General features: G+C 48.1%; 1 protein-coding gene across 2 annotated transcripts in view; it reads left to right on the top strand.

The window, feature by feature from the left end:
- The first annotated feature begins 494 nt into the window (after positions 1-494).
- The window catches only part of PDLIM1 (PDZ and LIM domain 1), a 34,795-nt gene continuing 17,725 nt past the window's right edge, over positions 495-17,564 (top strand). Inside the window, exons 1-3 of one of the 2 annotated variants that reach the window (XM_059660853.1) lie at positions 495-688; positions 13,993-14,144; positions 17,055-17,139. In XM_059660853.1, coding sequence (XP_059516836.1) covers positions 593-688; positions 13,993-14,144; positions 17,055-17,139 — 333 coding nt within the window. In that variant the 5' untranslated portion in view covers positions 495-592. Of the gene's footprint in view, positions 689-2,731; positions 2,822-13,992; positions 14,145-17,054; positions 17,140-17,564 lie in introns of those variants that run through there. The other variant, XM_059660854.1, reaches the window with a different exon arrangement.

The raw sequence follows: 17,564 nt of genomic DNA, 5'->3' as shown, positions 1-17,564 counted from the left end.
TTATAAACGCACCCAGGCGGGCTTCCCTCGCCAGGGGATCGCCAGCTGGGTAGCCTCGGGCAAGTCTCGTAACCTCAGGCCACCCTGTTACCTCGGCTGTAAAATGGGGCCAGGTGCCCTGCCTGCTCCGTAGATTCCAGAGATCACTCGATTGCACCTTTTACACGTCATTATCGTCTACAAAAGGCAAAAGTGACGGTGGGGCTGCTCTCAGAGGGCTGACTCTGCACAGCACTTCCAATCGTTTTACAAAGCGCCAAGCCCGGGTCCGCCGGAGCCTGCTGGCTTCTCACCTAGCGCCCTCGGAGGTGCTGGGGTGGCCCCAAGACCAGACCCCAGGCTCTTTCTCGGACCGAGTCCCTAACCCTCAGCGAGACACTGGGCCACTGGGCGGGGAGGACGCGCGGGGCGGGAGGCCTCACCACCGCCTGGGCGGAGCCGCCCCCGCCCCGCCCGCCCCGCCCGCCCCGCACTCCCCGCCCCGCGCTCCCGGCCCGCGGCGCGCGCACTCGGAGAGCTGCCGGGGAAGCCCAGCGCCCGCCGCGTCCTGCCGCGTCTGTCTTCGCGGGTCTCCGCTCGCCTTCGCGGTGCCATGACCACCGAGCAAATAGTTCTCCAGGGCCCGGGGCCATGGGGCTTCCGCCTCGTGGGGGGCAAGGACTTCGAGCAGCCTCTCGCCATTTCCCGGGTAAGAGCAGCCTGGGGCGCGCGGGGAGCGGGGTGCGCCGCGGCTGGGGAGCGGCGGGACCCGGGGGAGACCTGGGAGGCCGGGGCCCCGTGGGCGCTGTCCGAGACGGCGGTTTCGGGAGCCGGGGACAGAGCTGGGGCTGCGGGCGCATCCAGGTGCGCCGGGCGCCCCGCGCATTGAGCGCTTCCCGCGCGCCTCGGGCCCGCCGCCCCTTCCCAGACGCTGCGCTCGGAGAGCCAGCCGGCCGCCCGCGCGCAGCTCCCGTGTCCGTGAGAAAGAAGGGGGCACTTTTCGTTCCTTCGCCTCGGAGGCGCGTCCAGGCGTGTGGACGCGCTTTGTCCGGCGGCGAGAGGAGCAGGGGCCTCGCAGACCCCGCACACTGGGAGCTAACACCTTTCGGGTGTTCAAAGTCTCCGAGTGGCGGAAGGTCGTTTGGAAACGCCCGGGTCATCTGTACAGCGAGGTGGGGTGGGTGGGAAGTTTACTGGGGCCAGTGAGATGAACTTTAAACACCTCCCAAATGACTCGTTTCTCAGCCTTTGGACCTGCTCCATGGCGAGGTCTCACCTCCCTAATGCCTTTTGGGAAAAAGGCGGAATTTTGGAAACAAAAAAAAACCCCCGAATAAACCTTTTTGGACATTCTCCTCCCACTGCGGGAGTGGCTGTGATCATATTTCTTCCTGGCATTCCGGATTATCAGCCGATCAGCACTTTTCGAAACCCCGGGAATACTTGAATCAAAGAAATGATTACATTATCAGAAGGGCCTCATCTCTTTGGAAGGGCCCAGGTTCGGTCAGAGACCTCCAGACCCATCGCCCTCAAATAAAGCAGAAGCCGCGGGAGACCCAGCCTCGGTGTTGGGGCCCAGGCTTTGGTCATGAGTCTGGGCTACAGGCAAGCCCGAGGTCCCGCTGAGAGTCATCACATTCGCTGCCTGCTCCTACCAGGCGGCCAGTCAACATTTTTGGACCAAATGAATAGAAGGAGCAAAAAGCACTGCCTGGTGTCCTCGCCTTGCCTTCAGGTCTCACCTTCCATTCTTGGGCCCATCTGCTAAAGCTGACCCTAAACTTGCCTCTTCAGCTACCAGAGTATCTTTTTTCTTGGAGGGGAGTGAGAGTGGAGAGAGAAGGGGAAGATCCCTATGGGTCCTTCTGACTTAAGTCCCTGCCACCAGCAGCTGAAGGAATACAGTGGGAGGTGCAGGGGGGAAAGAATTGGGGGCCTCCCCTTGGCTTCTCTGCCCACACTTCCTTTCAGGTGGGGCTATGGGACGGAGGAGGTTTTCTCTGATCCCCCCTCCCTCCCCCCTCCCAAAAAAGGCAGGTGTCAAGAGTTCTTAGGCCCTATCTCCCCCCTACCTCCCACCTGCTGCCCTGCAGGGAATTCTTTGTTACAGCAGGTACAGGCTGTCTTCCCAAATTCCTCAAGTGCGGAAACTGTGCCTCCTCCTTCTCTGGACCCCCACCCCCAAGCCTGGCAAAGAGCTGAACCCGGCCATGCCCAGTAAATCTTTTCAGGCTCATTAGTAAGTGCTCGTCCAGGGAAGGCACATTTAGACTCGCTTACCTCATAGTCCATTTGTCCCCACTCTTTGTGTCTATAATTAACCTGTCGCTCTCTCCTCTTCTGAATTTGTATATGACATGCAGCCTTTTTTTTAAGGAGTGGAAGATCTCTTGGTAATCTGTTAAAAGGGCAGTTACCGCCTGGCATTTTAACTGCTTTCAAAAGTTAACGTGGGTGGCACTGTGTAGGAATGACAAAATATGGGTTGGAAAGCAACAGTGTAAATTCATTAGTTTGTACTTCCACGTATTAATGAATTCATTTACTTATTATCACCTGTTTCATCAGCACGTTCCAGAAACTGCAAAGCCCTGGGCGTCTCAGAAATGGGAGGGTACAGCTGTGTTCTCAAGGTGCCCATGGTCTAGTGAAGGAAGCTCATCTTTACCTTGGCAGGTGCTTTAATTGAAAAGCGAAAGTGACTCAGAGGAGGTGACATGCGCATGTTGACAGTGACTTACTTGTTTCTTCATCTCATTTCCACATGGAAAAATTGGGGCCTGCTCCTGGGGATGGGAAAGTGGCCTGGTTTCTGCTGCTTCCTCGAGCCGAACCTGGGGTGAGCCTTCTATTGTGGAGGCCGCCTTCTCTAACCCTGCGGTGGAGATAACCCCGGCCACTGGCTGTGAGTTATGGTGTGCGAGAGTGCCCTGTGAACAGTGAACAATGGGGAGGAGGTGTGAGCACTGAGCTGGAGTTGTACACACCTTCTGGTTGGTAGGTGTGTTATAGTTAGCATCTGGGCAGATGGAGTTTGCTAGTATGGATTTGGATATGTAGACTTGGAGTCCCCACACCAAAGCAAACCATAAAATTAGGCCGGGAGAGGAGTGCCTTTTATTTAGTTATGTTTGCTTTCTCTTGCATATTCTGGTATTGGCTCTAGTCTTTTGTTAAATTGCCAAAGCTTCTGAATATAACTCTAATCTGTGTACTTGAAATTGTTTTTTACATATATATAGTTTTTTATTGATTTCAGAGAGGAAGGGAGAGGGAGAGAGATAGAAACATCAATGATGAGAATCATTGCTTGGCTGCCTCCTGCACGCCCCCTACTGGGGATCAAGCCCAAAACCCAGGCATGTGCCCTTGACTGGAATAGAACCTGGGACCTTTCAGTCTGCAGGCGAATGCTCTATCCACTGAGCCAAACTGGCTAGGGCGTGTGTGTGTGTGTTAACTTATTTTTTGTGAAATAAAGCCATAAAATATAATTGCATAGCAAACAATTATAAAGTAAATAAATGCCTGTATAGTCACCACCACCCAGGTCAAGAAATAGAACATTGCCAGCGCCCCAGAAGCTCACTACCCGTAACCCTATCATGACTTACGCTTATCACCTTGCTTTTCTTGATAGTTTCACCACCCAGATATGCCTCCTGAACACCATAGCTTCATTTTGCCTGTTTCTGAGCAGAATCATGCAGAATACGTTGTGTGTAGCTACGTTTGCTCCTCAGTGTTTTCATCTATGTTATTGTGATGACTTAACATCTCAATCCAGCTTTTCAACTTTAAATGGACATAAATTAGCTTTCTTCCTTTCCCAGTTTCTTAATTAACTTATACTTTGGACTCCCTGATGATGCACGCACTGGCCACTGTCCCCCTGAAGTTTTTTTTCTGCTCCAAATCTACAGTTGTCTATCCTCTTGAGTTTTTGTTTTTGTGTCAATTTCCTTTTTTAAAAAAAACATATTTTTATTGATTTCAGAGAGGAAGGAAGAGAGAGAGTCATTGATCAGCTGCCTCCTTCCGGCCCCACACTGGGGATGGAGCCCCCAGGCCCTACCAGAATCCAACCATGACCTCCTGGTTCACAGGTCAATGCTCAACCACTGAGCCAGGCAGCTGGGCTCTATGTCAATTTCTTATTTCCTCTAGTTGCTTTCAAGGCTTCAGAGAATCCACACCCAGGCCCAAATTGCTGCTGAGTGTATGTTGACTGTTTTTCTCTCCCAGCAACTGACAAAAGACAGGAAGGGGTGGGGCCAGAGATAGGGGTGCTCTTGTGGGAGGAGCTGCTCATTTTCCTCTGGAGTCCTGGGGAAGCCTTTGCTAAGATAGCCTGTGGGTTTGTGGCGAATTGCTCAATATTCTAAGGGATGCTTAATAATAGATACTCTGTAGCCAGAGGGGCTTTTCTGATTTTTCAAGAGTGTTATATCCAGACTCACTGAGGTTTACATCATGTCATAAAGGTCAGGGCTCATTTGTCAGATTATGAAAACCTAGAAATGTCCATGAAGGCTCATTAGGTGTTAATGGGCCTTGCTCTGCGGTCCCTCAGTCTGTGAAATCCATTACTTGAGAAATATTAGCTGCTCCAGCTGGTCACAGCTGATCTAAGGAGGTGGGAGGAAGAGGATGGATCAAAGGGAATAGCATGTAAGTGAATGCTTGAGCCTCCTGGCCTGAAATTTACCAAGCCATGTCATGACCCCTAACCAGAGGCCCCCTCCCCCCCTTTGTGGATATCAAAGGGGCTGGTTTGTCTTTGAGGAGGAGAGGGGGGGAGAAGAATGGCCTTAAGGTATTGCAGCCTGGCAGGTGACCGAGAGGAGAGATCATCTAACCACTGAGGTCATACTGTCCTGCTGGTCAGGACTGGGAAAAGCACCAAGGAATTGCTTTTGTGCTGGGACCAGGCTTGTACTGGCGTCCAGGCCGTGCTCATTCCTTAGGCTGTGGCTTGCCTTGCTCCAGGGAGGAGAGGAAAGCTGGTGTTGGCCTTTACGGAGAGGAAGGTCAGGTCCCCGTAGCCTGGGCGATTGGCTAGGACTTAGGTTATGGGTGGTGGTGATTGCACACGGGGCTCCTGGGGCTTGTTCGGAAACTTTTGAAAGACTCAGTGACTTCTTGATACATTAAGGTATTCTGTTTTGCTCTCTGCTTTTTAATCATGTTCCTACCTAAGAAATGATGGTTCTCCTAGACCGAGAGCAAAAAGTCTCTTTGAACTGCCACGCTTAGTGTTAAGAGCTTCCGTTTGCACTGAGCATGAAATGAAGCTTAAGGCACAAATCCTCTACATGTACCTGAATCCCACTTTATTGCCACATTTCCTTAGAAAACGGTCATAGAGCAATCAACATTTTGACACGTTCTTGTGGTTTTCAGGCCAACCTACATCAAATCATACAGTTTCACTTGGCCCCAGCCATTGGTGGTTCTTAAAGGCCCATGACACTGAGATTCAACTTGAACCCCAAACTTCATTGTTCTAGTCTTGTTCCATATAATACTACCTTCATTTACGCTATCTCACCTCCTTGTAAGGAGTATTTAAATTGATTTACAACACCAAATGTATTTACAGTGTTTAAAACATTAAGAACACATGTAATAAGGTTTATGAACATAGCACAAAAGAGAGATGTGTCCGGACCTTTAAATCAGGTGGTTTCTGAAATTGTGTACGACGTTTAGCTGTGAGTTTTCTGGCCAAGGCAAAACAGGAATCAGGTTGAGTTATTGACACATCTGGAACGAAATTACTTCTACAATAGTCCGTTTGCAAAGAACTTCAAGGATGTTGACCAACATTATAAGGACTGTATTTTATAAAAAACTCTTTTGGTAAGAGATAGAGAAATACTTTTCTAAATGGACGTTTCTCTCAAGGGCCTTCTGTGCACTTTAACAGGAGTGCAAAGCCCTTACAGTTGTTTTTGGAGGAGCTGAGATGTAGTTCTAAGTATTTTCTTTTTTGTTTACCTTGATGAGTTAACATCATTCAGGAAGAGAACTTCGGGGAAAGGATAGTCAACATCCCCCTTGATGTTTCCAAACCTGGTAAACATCAGAATTTCCTGGGAAGCTTTTATTTAAAAAAAAAAAAGTAGATTTATGGGCCTCACTGTGGAGACCTTCAGTAGATCTAAGGTGGGGCGTGGAGATCTATGTATTTTTATAACCCCTAGGGGATCTGATCACTAACTTGTTTAGGAACCGTTGCCTCATCCTTGCAAATATTAGTTTTCCTGACTTATTGGTGAGTTGGGTCAATTTCTAGCCTAATATTTAGATGCCAATTGCAAGGGTCAAGGTTAACCATGTTTTGTGACTATTCAGGAAATTGGCCTATATTCTGTCCACAGGTAGAAGTCGGAAAAAATTCTTAATAGAGACCATTTTTACCCCTGGGTGGGGGGCGCTCTGCATCAGAACTGTGTAAACTGTTTGACAAATATCTGGTTAAAACCACCATTTCTATCAGAAGGACGGCAGTGCAGTTTGTCATCCGGACTGGAACACTGTTTAGAATGAAATGGAAGTGCTTTTGATAATCAAGATGGGAAAGTTGGTTACTGTCCTGTGCAAACCAGGGCATCTTATAATCTTAGTCATAAAATGTTTCTACATATGATTTTGCTTTATATAACTTTTTTTTCTCCCAATCCTCATCTGAGGATATGTTTTTATTGATTTTAGAGAGAGAGGAAGGGAACAGAGAGAGAGAGAGAGAGAGATGTGAGAGAGAAACATTGATTGGTTGCCTCCCTTACGCACCCGAACTGGGGATTGAACCTGTGACCTTTTGGTGTACGGGATGATGCTCTAACCAACTGAGCCATCCGGCCAGGGCAGCTTTACATAACTTTTTAACTACGCCAGTGGTTGGTTACAAACACATTTGCATGAAGGGGTCAGGAGGCAACATAAATGAGTTTTGACTCAAGGATGAGGTAGTAAGAAAATGAAATTAATAGCTTCAAGAATGATGATAAATGGCAACTGGTACGAAGTTCTGTGTTGAGGGCAATAGAGCGTAGGGGTGGGGGGCTGGGCTGTGGCTGAATGGAGCGCATATGCCCCATCCAGAGGGTACAAGCTCTGGAGCTGGTGCTGATTGTTGCCGTCGGGAATATAGGTCCAGAATGCCTAGGTTTTCTGATTTTTCACAAGAAGCTGAGAATCTAGGGGTTTTGTATGAAATTTACTGACATGTAATTATTAGCAAGTAATTTAAGTTAAAAAACAAACAAAACAAAACAAGATTGCAGGCTGGATTCATTTCATGGGCCTCCAGCTTTCAATGTTGAGCCTAGGGAGTTAAAGGAACCCCATCTAGCTGTCAATGCAACGTGCCATTTTAATGGAACTGCCTTCTGCAAGGTCCACAGGGGGAAGCCAGCCTCCCAGTGGTTGGCCTGGAGGCTGACTGGTGACCCTGAATGGGTCTGTTTCTTTAACTGCCACCAGGAGAGTATTGTCACTGTCACCTTAATCTCAGCAAAACTAAGGCTTGGTGTTGTTTCTTGGCAGTAACTGGGCAGTTGAGTCAAATGCCATGTTTAGATTCCTTTGTTGTTCTCCATTGTTTCCCAGATAAGGTACAATCTTGTTAGAAGGAAATTAACAGGGCTCTTGCAGTCTGAGATCCTTACATTTCCAGCCTCATCCTCTTCCTCTCCCTTCAGGTCCTGTGTTTCATCCATGCCAGTCCACATGCTGTTCCTATAACTTGGTATGCGTTTTCCCGTCTCCTGCAGTGACTTTGCACAGTTTTAAGCAACATCTCCTCCAAGGAGTCTTCCCTGATTCCACCCTTAGGTTCCCACTGCCTCTTGGCTTGCTTTCAGCACAGCACTCATCAGCTGTTGTACATGCCCGTCTTTCTTAGGAGGTTGTGATTGACCCTTTTCCATCTGGGTTCCACGGCCTGTGTGGGTACCGGAACCTACAAACAATAGCTCATGTTTTTAGAGTTTGACACTGTGCTCTGCCTGAATCATCTCATGTAATCCTCACAACAGCCTTCTGAGGTCAGGACTGCTCATCCCCATTTCAGAGATGAGAAGAGTGAGGCACACAAAGGTGACATATCCCGCCCAAGGACACTTAGTTTATAGGTGGCAGAGACAGGACTTGAACCCTGACCATCTGACTTCAGAAGCCACATCTTAATCAACAAGCTACACTGTGTTTCAGAATGTACTTAAGGAATGACTGTCTGATGAGTGAATGAATGAGTGAGTGAGAGAGAGAGAGAGAGGAAGGAAGGATAAAGTAGAAACATGCCATTATCGCAGAGGAAGGTTACCTCTTCGTTTGTCATGGCGGTGTGGGTATGTACGCAGTTCTGCATAATAACAATATTTAAGTATTTAGACGTAAATTGAAGAAAGAGGGAGAGCTATATCAAAGTTCTAGTCTGCACCATTTAGAAGTGAAATGAAACTCTTCAAAACCTTCTGTGTGCTCCGGAGTCTGTTAGTGTTGCACAGGCTTTGAAGATGCGATGAGGAGCTTGCAGTGTAGGACGGGTGTGCAGGCCTGCCTCTGAGCAGACATCTGCCGGGCGGGACAGGAGTGAAGAAGACACGAGCGAATTCTGCAGAAAAGAGCAGGTTGGTCATTAGTGGAAATTATTGTGCCTAAAACCCATTCTTAGGCAGCAAGCGTTGTGTGATTGAGTTGTATGGTCTCTGGGGAAGAAAGCTGGGGAAGGGGTTTTGAGCATGTCCGTTCAGTTAATGCGTCTGTTTCTTTGGAGGAGAGTATAGGATTTCCATTTTAGAAATGGAAGCTGACTCTTCATGCGCTGATTCTGATGGAATTTGATGGTCAGGAGGAAATTAGAAAGGACATTGTGGCATACTGGGTTAAGTGGATGGACTCTGGAGCCCACAGCCTGCCACTCACCAGCTAATAACCTCAGGAAATCCACTTAACCCCTGTACCTCCATTTCCTCATCTGTAATGATGCAGTAATAGTCCCCCCACCTGATAGTATCACAAGGATTGGTGAGTTAACCCTTGACCAGAACTGATGATTATGATGAATAGAGAGTGCAGTAAGGATTGGAGCCTACCAGTCAAGATGGGGACTAGCTGGTGCTGGAGGTCGGTCTCCCTGAGGCCCTTTCAGTCCGTGTTCTGATTTGTGTATTTTATAAGGGATGAGGTTGCCGGGCCCCAGCTCAGCACAGAGCAATTGAGCCGATTGTCCTATGACAGGAGGCTCCCAGGCAGCAGCAGGATCTGTGACACTCCAGTACCTTTTGTAGAATGTGATGAGTCCCCTTAATTCTGGATTTCTCTTTCGCTTTGGGCTCGGAGCATCTGTTTGTGGCTTTGTGGTAAAGCAGAAAGGGAGTCTGGTGTCAAGTTCAGGCTCAAGCCGTTAGCTGTGTGAACTTGAGTCAGTCACAGCTTCTGTGGGTCCGTTTCCTCATCTCTCATATTATATGTTGGTGGTGAGGTCATCATTATTAAAATCTCAAAGAGGAAATTGGGTGTGAAAGGGCTTTGTAGAAGGCAAATGTACATATTTTTTATTTTTTAAAAAATATTTTTATTGATTTCAGAGAGGAAGGGAGAGGGAGATAGAAACACCCATGATGAGAGAGGATCGCTGATTGGCTGCCTTCTGCATGCCCCCTACTTGGGATGGAGCCAGCAACCTGGGCATGTGCCCCGACCTGGAATTGAACTGTAATCTCCTGGTTCATAGGTCAGTGCACAACCCTGAGCCACACTGGCCAGGCGAAGGCAAATCTGTAATTTGTTTAAGTCATTAAAAAAAACACCCCAACAGCTCATAAAAGAATGAGTTCATTTTTATTTAATTAATTTCTTAAAATTAATTAATTTTAATTAGTTAATTCAATATATTTAATCTCTTTTTGTTAGCTACATAACTTGATTCTGAAACCTTCCTATTAAATGATACATTGCATTTACATGGTTACTTGTCTATTTCCATTTTAAAAGTTTACATGTAATTTCATCCAAGTCCCATCTGATGATGTTGTCTTGTAACACTCGAAGATTTCCTTTGGCTTCTCATCAGTTTGGCTTTAAGAAGAAGAAAAAAAAAGTAGATGGGAAGATAGATGGCCAGGCCTTGATTACTCAGGCTCAGGGCTCTTGAGACCGGTTCCAGCTTGTCCTGGACCTGTGGGATGTTCTTAGCAGAAATGCCTCTCCCACAGGACAGTTTGAACCAAATGCTGGAAATTCCAGAGCTCTTAGCCGCTGAGTATCTCAAGAGAAATACTTGAAAATATGTAAAATCAAGAGAAACTTCCTTTTTCATCTTTTCAAACCTTTTCTCCCACTCCCATCATTTTAGTTTTGTGAGTGGTCACGTTCCAGGGTAGCCATGCTGAGAGAAATTCTTATTTGATCCCTTTTTAAAATAGTCACTTTTTAAAAAAATTTCTATATTGATTAAGGTATTAAATATGTGTCTTTATCCCCTCTTTGCCCCCCTTACTCTCCCCCCACTCATTCCCTCACCCCCCCTGGTGTCTGTGTCCATTGGTTAGGCTTATATGCAGCATACAAGTCCTTTGGTTGATCTCTCCCCCTTACCCCCACCCTCCCCTGCCTTCCCTCTGAGGTTTGACGGTCTGATCGATGCTCCTCTGTCTCTGGATCTGTTACTGTTCATCAGTTTATGTTGTTCATTATATTCCACAAATGAGTGAGATCATGTGATATTTATCTTTCTCTGATAAAATAGTCACATTTTTAAAGGATAAAATTAAGCATGAATACATATTAAATAACACTAGATATTCTAGATTCAATCATTCACTGGACAACTATTTATGGAGTACCTACTATGGGCTTGGCATGGTGCTGGGCACGGGGGATACCACAGCGCCAAAGGCAGACAAGATCTGCCCTCACACACCTTCCTGTTTAGTAGGTCCTCAGACATTAAATAAATTAACCCACAAAACAGATTGACAAGCCTAGTGTGACCAGTGCCTTGATGAAGAAGGGTGGTGGGCGATTTAACTTAGATTGGAGGTGAGGGAAGGCTTCTGAGAAAGCCTGTTGAAGCTGAGGCCTGAAGGGTGAGACGTTCATTAGGCAGCGGCCATAGCAGGTGCTAGGGTCCCGCGGTGGGAAAGAAACAAGGAACCCCTGTAGCTAGACTTAGTGGGGGGATGGCATGAGGTTGGTTAGGAGGGAGGCATGGCCGTTAGGCACCTGGCTGATGCTTTGGGATTTTATCTTCAGCACCACTAGTTTTGGTCATAGAAAGGAGTTCGATCAGGCTCCGTCTCTGGAGGTAGAGTTTGCCAGTCTAGAAGCATCGCTAACCCCAAATGAAGGGATGTCGGGGGCCATTTTTTAAACAAGGGGTGTGCTGTTCTTTAGAAAAAACTGAGCTATACAGGAAGTGATGTCAGATCAGTCTCCTCAGGAGAGGAATTCGTTTTCACTGCCTGTGCTGCTGACTCAGGCTGGTTCCACCGTGCCGACTGAAGGAGAGCAGCCACGCCTGCCTATGCGCCTGTCTTTTCCCAGGGGCTGGGGGAGAAAAGGTCTGGCCTTGGCCCTCTGGTAGATGGATGATGGGGAAGCCAGAAAGGAAGTTTAGGAGGTCAGGATCTCTGCCCTGGTTTCCACGTCCTGCTGCATTCCAGGGGAGTTTTGCCTGGTACAGTCGCAGCATGTCTAAGCCAGAAGGGACCTCAAGGATCAAGTCATCCCCCCTTCATTTTATGGGGTCGGTGCTAACGAGGAGATGGACCACGGCAGCACCAGCCACCTCGGAGGTGCCGGCCTTTTCATGGAGGTGAAATTGGAAACTGGCGGCTGAAACCACACCAGCTATGGAGGCTTAGGGCTTGAGCCTTGTGTCTTGCTGTGGTGCCTGAAGGGCCTCTTACCCTCTCGTTCAGCCTTACAGAGGCGCACGCGTCACAAGGTCTTCGTCAGTTGGCTCCCAGGTGTCCAGAGGTGTCCAGGGTTCTCTCCAAGGAGAGGCCACGACCTGTGGTCACTGGGAGTCTGGGTGTGTTGCCATCACTCTGCTGCTGGGGGGACGTGGAATTCTCATTAAGAAAAGTATTTTTTAAGAAAATATTTTTATTTATTTTTAGAAAGAGAGGAAGGGAGAGGGAGAACAAAACATGCATCGGCTGCCTCCTGCACACCCCCTACCGGGGATCAAGCCCCAAACCCGGGCATGTGCCCTTGACGGGGAATCAAACTGGCAACCTTTTGGTGTACAGGACAACATCCAACCAACTGAGCCACACCGGCCAGGGCTTAAGGAAAGTCTTTTATGTCAAAGTCAAGGAATAACAACTGGCCTGGTAGTAATAATTTTAGTATAGAACCTAATAAAAAATTACGCTGAGGTTAGTACTACGTCACACTGAGTTTGTATTTCATTCGCGACACTACAGCATCTGTAAAATGGTTGGACATCTGTGTGTGAGGCATGATATTTTTTCAGTTCACATGTACGAGTCAGTAGGCAGATGGATTTTGATGACCCATTGCAGTAATTGATTCGATCCCCCAAGCATTGGGGGCCCAGTAACTTGGAACCATTGGCTCAGAAGCATTGTCCTGCAGTAAACCAGCCCCCTGTAGGGAATGACCCTAATCATAGCCAACTTTCTGGGTGGGAGGAAATGAACCAGTGTAAATACTAAACCCACTCTACAGATTTAAAAATATTTTTATTGCCTTTTTGTTGTTAATCCACACCTGAGGATATTGTTTCATTGATTTTTAGAGAGAATGGAAGGGAGGGGGAGAGACAGAGAGAGAAAATCCATGTGAGAGAGACACATCGATTGGTTGCCTCCCGCACATGCCCTGACCCCAACTGGGGATTGAGCCTGCAACCGAGGTATGTGCCCAACTGAGGACCCCTTTATTCTGCAGTCCAACGCTCTATCCACCGAGCCAAAGCAACTAGGGCTATTGCCTTTTTTATTTTTTATTTTATTTATTTATTTATTTAAATATTTACAGACTTTTTAAAAAATATATATTTTATTGATTTTTTAAAAAAATATATTTTATTGATTTTTTACAGAGAGGAAGGGAGAGGGATAGAGAGTTAGAAACATCGATGAGAGAGAAACACCGATCATCTGCCTCCTGCACATCTCCTACTGGGGATGTGCCTGCAACCAAGGTACATGCCCTTGACCGGAATTGAACCTGGGACCCTTCAGTCCACAGGCCGACGCTCTATCCACTGAGCCAAACCGGTTAGGGCAGAGCTGTTGCCTTTTTTAATTACAAAAGTAATTCAAGCTCATTGTACAAACCGGAAACATTACAGAAATGTATAACTGAACAATTTGGTGTGCAGTGTTCCAATTTGTTTCCGTGCATAAATAACATTAATTACTAAGGCTTTTATAGACACAGATGTTACTGTACATAATGTTCTCTAAGTGTGTGTGTTTTTAATGTAATGGGCATTTTATTTGAAGGAAGCAGCAAGGTTCAGTGGTCTGGTTTCAGGCTTTGAGTCCTAGCTCTGTAATAAACGAGTTGGATGACTAGTAGTAATACAGGGTGGGGTAAAAGTAAGTTTGTAATCATATGGAAAATAAGACAGTAATTAATAAATAATAATATAAGAATAAACTGTATGTTTCACGTACTCACAACTGTCAGCCTCCTTTTCCCCACCCTTACAGTAATATGCAAGTTGGGTGACCCCAGGTAAGTCTCTGATCTCTCTGAGCCTCACTTTTTAGGTCTCTAAAATGGGGACTGGTGTTTGTCCTTTCTCAGGAGGTTGTTGTAAGGACCCCGTGAGATAGTGTAGAGGAAAGGACTTGTAAACCATAATGCATTCCACAAATACAAAGGTTTGTTACTGTCGACACGATTTTAGTCCCTTTCCTCTTTACATGCTTTGATCCACATCCGTGAATACTTAACCTGGTGATGGCTTACTCAGTGGTTGCCTTGGAGACGAGTAGTAACTAGCTCTTTCCCTTTTTCCAGGTTACTCCCGGAAGCAAGGCTGCTATAGCTAATTTATGTATTGGAGATATAATTACAGCCATCGATGGGGAAAATACCAGCAATATGACGCACTTGGAAGCTCAGAACAAAATCAAGGGCTGTGTAGACAACATGACTCTCACAGTATCCAGGTACGGCTCGGGGAAACACCCATTCTACTCGGATCCCCTGGAAGCTGCTTGTGGCAAGGACGGCCTCTCCCATCTCAGAGTCCCTTACACCCCAGCTCAGTGCCATGTATCCATAGGCAGGTCAGAAGGTCTGTGCAATTGCCCTGGCCAGTTTGGCTCAGTGGATAGAGCGTCGGCCTGTGCACTGAAGGGTCCCGGGTTTGATTCCAGTTGAGGGCACGTACCTTGGTTGCAGGCTCCTTCCCGGCCCTGGTCAGAGTTCGTGCAGGAGGCAGCCAATCTATGTGTTTCTCTCACATTGATATTTCTCTCTTTCCCTCTCTCTTCCACTCTCTCTAAAAATCAATGGAAAAATATCCTTGGGTGAGGATTTAAAATAATAATAATTACAAAGGTCCGTGGAATTGGAATTTCAGTTGCTTATTTCCCCTCTAATTGTCATAGTGCTTCTTATATTGTGGGCATCTTTCTGCATTTTTTGTTGTTGTTGTTAATCCTCACCTGAGGATGTTATTCCATTGATTTTTAGGGAGAATGGAAGAGAGAGAGGGAAAGACAGAGAGAAACATGGATGTGAGAGGAACATACCGATTGATTGCCTCCTGCACGAGCCCAGACCAGGGCCTGTGCTGGGGAGGAGCCTGCAACCAAGTCCAGTGCCCTCGACTGGAATCAAACCCAGGACCCTTTGGTCCGCAGGCCGACGCTCTACCCACTGGGCCAAACCAGCTAGGGCTCTGCATTTTCACTTGATCCAGTACCACTTTCAGGAAGTAAGATCATTAACTATTGCTAGGTATAATGAAATGAAAACTCCCTGGAAACCATTGAGAATCTGCTCAGGATGTGGCTCCTGCCACCCCACGCCAAGCAGTGGGTCCTACGCCAGGAGATTGCAGTGACAGGGGAAGATAGCAGCCCGCCAGGCAGAGCGCTGAGTGTGTGTTCAGGGACACAGCAAGCAAGGAGAGCGGACTGTTCTCAGAGGCTGGCGAGCGGGGAGTGTGCACCGGGAGTGGTGATTGGGGTAGGATTCCCCTTCTTTTGTTGAGTCTTGGAAGGAAAAAGCATGATTTCAGAAGCGGTTTGATTCAGCCTTGATGGCTCCATATTTCCTGTTGGATCAAGTTCCCATTCTTCATTCTGATTTGTTATGTTAACCTGCTCTCTAATGCCTCATTAACCTTAGCTCTTCATCACGAACCCTTTGCTCAGGCTCTCATCTGTGAATAGGTTTTTGGCTTTCTTCTACCTGGCACCACAAGACTGGTGGGAGGACCAAGTGCGGGGCAGGATAGCTAAAATTATGTACACGTCAGTGCCCTATCTTCATGGGAGGTACACATTTTATGACTACCCCTTCAAATGTTCATTTACCCCCTCATTCTCTTTTCCATTTCTCCCTCAGTCCAAATCTTCTCCTTCAAGCCTTAGTTTGACATTCACTCACTTATTTATTAACTAGGGGCCCAGTGCACGAATTTGTGCACCTTGAAAGGAACTGTGGGCTGCGAGGCTGCGGTGGACACTGGGGCAGGTCTCGGCCCATCTTCTGTGCCCCTGCCTGGCCCCTCCCGCCGCCACTGCTCCCATGCGCTGATGGTGCCAGCCTTGCTTGCACCCACTGATGGTGCAGAGCAGTTGGGGCTGGTGCCAGCAGTGGGTGTGAGCGGGGCTGGCGCTGTCACCGGGTGCGAGCAGTGGCTGCTGCCCTGATTGCCCCTCAGGAGCAGGGGGAGGTGGAGAAGCCCTGAGGGGCGATTGGGGCTGGCAGCCGCTGCTTGCACCCACTGACAGCGCCGAGTAATCAGGGCTGGTGCGAGCAGGACCGGCGCCAGCGCCAGCAGCAGGTGCGAGTGCCTGGCGGGACAGCGGCGCACAGGAGCAAAGAATTTTCAGTAACCACCAGAGGCTTGTCCCGATAACAGTGACCGGCACCCCGCCTTGGTCTGGTGTCCCCGCTCACCTGCTCCACCATTCCGCCGCGTTCGATGCCCACCATGTTTTGCGCGTGCCCCCTGGTGGTCAGCGCATGTCATAGCAACCGGTTCAGTTGTTCTGCCGTTCGGTCTATTTGCATATTAGGGTTTTATATATATGTAGATAGTTTAATTGATTTTTGACCCATTTACCAACCAATTGAAACAGAATTTACTTCTCTGCTTGAGTAAAATCTTTGTACTGTGCTAGGCACTCTGACAGTACAAAGATAAGTAAAATATTCTCTCCCCATAAGAGAGAAAAAAACCTACACTAATGAAAAATGAGACCAGACTGAGATTGCAATTTGTACAAAGAAATCCTTTGCAAACTCAATAAAGAGGAGGCATCGCTTTTACAGTGGGGCCTTGACTTACGAGTTTCCCGACTAACGAGTTTTTTGAGATACCAGCTGTCTCTCAGCCGATTTTTTGCTTTGAGTTGACAGAGTAATTTGAGTTAACGAGCTCCTTAATGAGCTCGGTCTCGGAACGAATTAAAGTATTGGGTCCAGACAAGCTTCAGGAATAAGTTGGTTATCAGGTTGGATCGAGAACATTGGGAGAGAGAAAGGAGATGCTCGTTCTGTTCTGAGCAGAGGGGTGCAGCATGAGGCATCTCAGGAGCAAGGAGGCGGTCAGTGTGGCTGAGGGACAGCGAGACCGAGGGTAGTGAGGCAGGTCGAGGCTCACGAAGTCCCAGCAGCTAGAAAGCCCCTCAGGGCTGGGCGTGGGCAGCTATCGGACACGATGTCATCAGACTTGGTGCTTTCGAAAGATCACCCTGGTGGCTACGGGGAGGGGAAGGCGGGTGGAGGGTGCTGGTTCAGAGCCCAGGAGTCAGGCAGGAGGGCGCATTTTCCCATCCTGCTTTTGGTGCGTGTTATTTATTGAGCGTGCATGAAAGAACAGCTTTGTCCATCTCTTGCAGATCTGAACATAAAGTCTGGTCTCCTCTCGTGACAGAGGAGGGGAAACGTCATCCCTACAAGATGAACTTAGCCTCTGAACCGCAAGTAAGTACTTGCTAACCACTGCCACTCCTCGCACGACCCAGCAAGACGACGCCCGCGCTTTCCTGCCTGGGAGGCCCGGAGATCAGACGGCAGGGAGAGCCCTCCACTGTCCGTGCTGGGTCCTGGCTCCGGTTCAGCTCTTCCCGTAAGGGAACTGCAGGAGGAAAGGGCTGGAAAACCCCAAGGCTGTGACACTGGCCTGGGCTGGAAGCTGGGGGCAGGAGGGCGTTATGGGAAGCGGGTGGAAGCCTTCCTGTGCAGAATGGGGTGGCCGGACCATGGAAAAGCAAGGAGCTGACTCAACTCACTGCGGACGTCAGAGACAAATGAATTATGCCGGGGATGAAAGTAAGTTTGAGTCTCGAGGCCTGGACGCTAGAGGAGCTAAGGGGAAGGTTTGTAGTAAGCTCTGCTTCTCTCCTGGT

Source organism: Myotis daubentonii, chromosome 13 (assembly GCF_963259705.1).
Source record: "Myotis daubentonii chromosome 13, mMyoDau2.1, whole genome shotgun sequence".
NCBI classification, from domain to species: Eukaryota; Metazoa; Chordata; class Mammalia; order Chiroptera; family Vespertilionidae; genus Myotis; species Myotis daubentonii.
Note: the sequence above shows the minus strand (reverse complement) of the source record. Positions and strands in the feature narration are given on the sequence as shown.